At 32.6% G+C, this 4,066-nt stretch overlaps 1 protein-coding gene across 1 annotated transcript; it reads left to right on the top strand.

Moving 5' to 3' along the window:
* Window positions 1–1,271: 1,271 nt before the first annotated feature.
* Window positions 1,272–3,110, top strand: LOC131594699 (S-adenosylmethionine synthase). The gene is made up of 2 exons (XM_058866892.1): window positions 1,272–1,427; window positions 1,617–3,110. The coding sequence occupies exon 2, from the start codon at window positions 1,630–1,632 to the stop codon at window positions 2,821–2,823; it is 1,194 nt and encodes a 397-aa protein (XP_058722875.1). The 5' UTR covers window positions 1,272–1,427; window positions 1,617–1,629; the 3' UTR covers window positions 2,824–3,110.
* Window positions 3,111–4,066: the final 956 nt, after the last annotated feature.

The raw sequence follows: 4,066 nt of genomic DNA, 5'->3' as shown, positions 1-4,066 counted from the left end.
TCCACTACCATTAATAAGGTGAACAGTTATTATTTTCGAGAAAACCTAAGTCGATACCCATAGGCCCTTATAAATATCTCAACTCTTAGGTTGAGAAAAGACATTATAAATACACCACAAAATACCACCAAATACAAAACTTCTCGCCCTCATGAATTCGCTCTCAACTCAGAAAAACACCTATAAAACAAGACTTCTCACCAACGTAAATTTGTCCTAGTCACCACAAATTCTAAACCCTCCGACAACCCCATCAACTTAAATTATCATGCATCTGTACTTTTATTTTAGCAAGTATACATTTAAATTAAAAATATTAATTTATTTAATAATTATGTAATAAAAGTACATTTTATAATTTAAAAATAAAATATTTTACGAGCAATTGTTTTCACAATAAGTGTTTATAACTAAGAAGATATGTAGAACTAATTTAATTTTTTTTTATAAATTGCTTTAGCTATATGTCATTTTACAATATTAATAAATTATTAATAATATATTTTTATATTTTTAAATATTTATTATTTTATAGTTTAATATTTTAAATGTTGTTTTTCAATACCATTAATAAAAGTTTTGTAAAACTATTCTTAATAATATGTATAAAAAATCTAAAACGATTTAAGATAAATAAAAATTAAATACCCATTTTATCATAAATTAAGTGACCTACTTGCAAACTAATTTTTTTGAAATAAAATTGATATTTGAATTTTTTTTACATAATACTAGTTATTTTTCAATTGTATTTTCTAATTACTACTACTTATATTATTTTCGATTAAGTATCTTCTATATTGAATTTTTGATAAAGACATATCTACCAATAAACAATAAAAATATTTTGATAAGAATATTGCTCTCTCTATCATTTATACAATATTTTAATTTATATAAAATTGTGAGAGTGTTAATTATAAAACTGAAGGGAACAAAATAATTTAAAGCTTAGTTTAGATTAATTATTAGAAAGTGGCATGAGAGTGTGTAATCAATAAAGATTCAAAAACCAACAACAACAAGTATCATGGTTGGAAATGCGGTAGAAACGGGCCCCACACCATAAACGCGTGATAGTGTCATATGAGTTGTGGTGTCCATGATACGATTCATCTCAACTACCACCGACGCCTCCCACACCGTTAAGACTTAAGATCCATCTCCAGATCCAATCTCAACCCTTCATTTTACCAGCACACATCAAATAAGAACGTGAATCAATAGCTATAATAATGAAAAATGAATCTAATCCCAGATCTTGATTCAAGGGGCTTTTCAGTCATTTACCACTCTTTCAACAACCTCTGTTTCTTTTTCCTATAAATTCATACCTTAGTCTTCCCTTTGGACTCGCACAGCTTGATCAGACTTAATAACCATATTCAAGCTTCCACTTCTCTCTCATACACCTACCTTTTTCTTAGGTAGCATTTCTCTTCTATTTCTTCTATTTATTATTTCTTTTAAGTTTCTTGTTTCTAGATATAGATCTGGTAAGATTGTATAAATTACTTGATATACATTTGTGACTTGAAATTATCTCAAATTTTACAATAATTTTTTTGGTCTTCTAGATCTGGCCTAATTATTATACTGTTTATATTTTTTTTCAGGTTCTAATTAGAGATGGCAACAGAAACATTCCTATTCACATCTGAATCAGTGAACGAGGGACACCCTGACAAGCTCTGCGACCAGATCTCCGATGCTGTACTAGACGCTTGCCTTGAGCAAGATCCAGACAGCAAAGTTGCATGTGAGACTTGCACAAAGACCAACATGGTTATGGTTTTTGGCGAGATCACAACAAAAGCCAATGTTGATTATGAGAAAATTGTCCGTAATACTTGCAGGAACATAGGTTTTGTTTCAGATGATGTTGGTCTTGATGCTGATAACTGTAAAGTCCTTGTTAACATCGAACAACAGAGTCCTGATATTGCTCAAGGTGTCCATGGCCATTTGACCAAAAGACCTGAGGAAATTGGTGCGGGTGATCAAGGTCACATGTTCGGGTACGCTACCGATGAGACCCCGGAGTTTATGCCTCTTAGTCACGTTCTTGCGACCAAGTTGGGCGCAAAGCTCACCGAGGTTCGCAAGAACGGGACTTGCCCTTGGTTGAGGCCTGATGGGAAAACACAAGTGACTGTTGAGTATTACAATGACAAGGGTGCCATGGTTCCAATCCGTGTCCACACTGTCCTTATCTCGACACAGCACGATGAAACTGTGACCAATGATGAAATTGCAGCTGATTTGAAAGAGCATGTGATCAAGCCTGTGATCCCTGAGAAGTACCTTGATGAGAAAACAATCTTCCACTTGAACCCTTCAGGCCGTTTCGTCATCGGTGGACCTCACGGTGACGCGGGGCTAACCGGCCGCAAGATCATTATCGATACTTACGGTGGTTGGGGTGCACATGGTGGTGGTGCTTTCTCAGGGAAAGACCCAACCAAGGTTGACAGAAGTGGAGCCTACATTGTTAGACAAGCTGCTAAGAGTATTGTTGCTAATGGACTTGCTAGGAGGTGTCTTGTGCAAGTTTCCTATGCCATCGGTGTGCCCGAGCCATTGTCGGTTTTCGTCGATTCTTACGGTACCGGAAAGATCCCTGATAAGGAAATCCTTAGCATTGTGAAGGAAACCTTTGATTTTAGGCCTGGAATGATCTCAATCAACCTTGATCTTTTGAGGGGTGGGAATAGTAGGTTTTTGAAGACAGCTGCATATGGACATTTTGGTAGAGATGATGCTGATTTCACATGGGAGGTTGTTAAGCCACTCAAGGGTGGAAAGTTATCTACTTCTGCCTAAGTACTTAAGTGCATAAGTGCTTAAGTGCATAAGTGCTTAAGTGCTTAAGTGAAGTGATTATGGTGTTATAACATGGAGTTTTGGAGGATGCCTACAATCTTGGTTGTACCAAAATTATTATTTTTCTGTGTTTCTGATTTATTATATGTGTTTTATTATTTGTATTTTTTTTCTTTTGATTTGTGTACTTTGTAAGTGTTCGTTTAGAACATAAATGTATACATGATCAAGCGACAAAATGTTGTTCAAGGATTTGTTCCATATAATGTAATAAATATTGAATTAAAGTGAGTTTTTACCATTAATTGGTTACTATTGTTTTTTTTTTTTGGTTGAGGAAGTAAGAAAGTGAAAACAACTTCTACAATAACTAAAATCAAATTATATATCATAATTTTGATTCAAGATTCAAAGGGTGGAATATGATTGGATCTATAATAAATAATTATAATATATTTTAATATTTTTATTATAGTATATGAAGTAAATAATGATAGGAGTGAGTATTGTGACTTTTTTGCTGAAAAATAGACAGTTTAATAATTAAGCCAGATCAGTAAAATGTTACATAAATTAACATTGGCCTTATGTCGACTGATAGGAGGGAGTATTGTGACATTCTTGCTGAAATGTTTTCTCTGGGTGGGGACATGATGTTTTGATAGGCCCATCTTATTACTAGGCTTGAAATAATTGACTTTTCCTAGCAAAAACTACAACATGATATGACCCCTTATTAGAATTTTGACCAATATATCCACTTTTCAAATAATATATCAAGCTAACACCCTCAAAATCATATACTAAACTATCACTCTTTGAAACATTTCTTTTAATTATTATCAAAGTTTTTTGAAGGCTTAATTGCCCCTACCAATTAAATTGATAGACTCATTCTTTTTAATTTTTTTTAAAAATTATATTTGATTTTTTTTCCAGATTTTCTCGAGGAAGATGCTTCCTTCTGAGTTTTTTTTCGAATTTTTTAAAGGTGTGATTTTAAAATAGAGTCATGATATATCTTACTAAACAAAACACACGATAGACAAAATAATAACTTAAAAAATTATGAATTTGACTTTTGACGGAAACATGAGAAGATTAGTGTAATTCTTGTGTTTCGTTAATTCAGGCTTTGTAACAAAAAGATTTTATGTTTGAAATAATATGAATTTTGTTATTGTAAGAATCAGAGGTCATGCCTTTTCCATTGATTTGATTAATGTTATATACAATAAGAATT

Source organism: Vicia villosa, linkage group LG4 (assembly GCF_029867415.1).
Source record: "Vicia villosa cultivar HV-30 ecotype Madison, WI linkage group LG4, Vvil1.0, whole genome shotgun sequence".
NCBI classification, from domain to species: Eukaryota; Viridiplantae; Streptophyta; class Magnoliopsida; order Fabales; family Fabaceae; genus Vicia; species Vicia villosa.
Note: the sequence above shows the minus strand (reverse complement) of the source record. Positions and strands in the feature narration are given on the sequence as shown.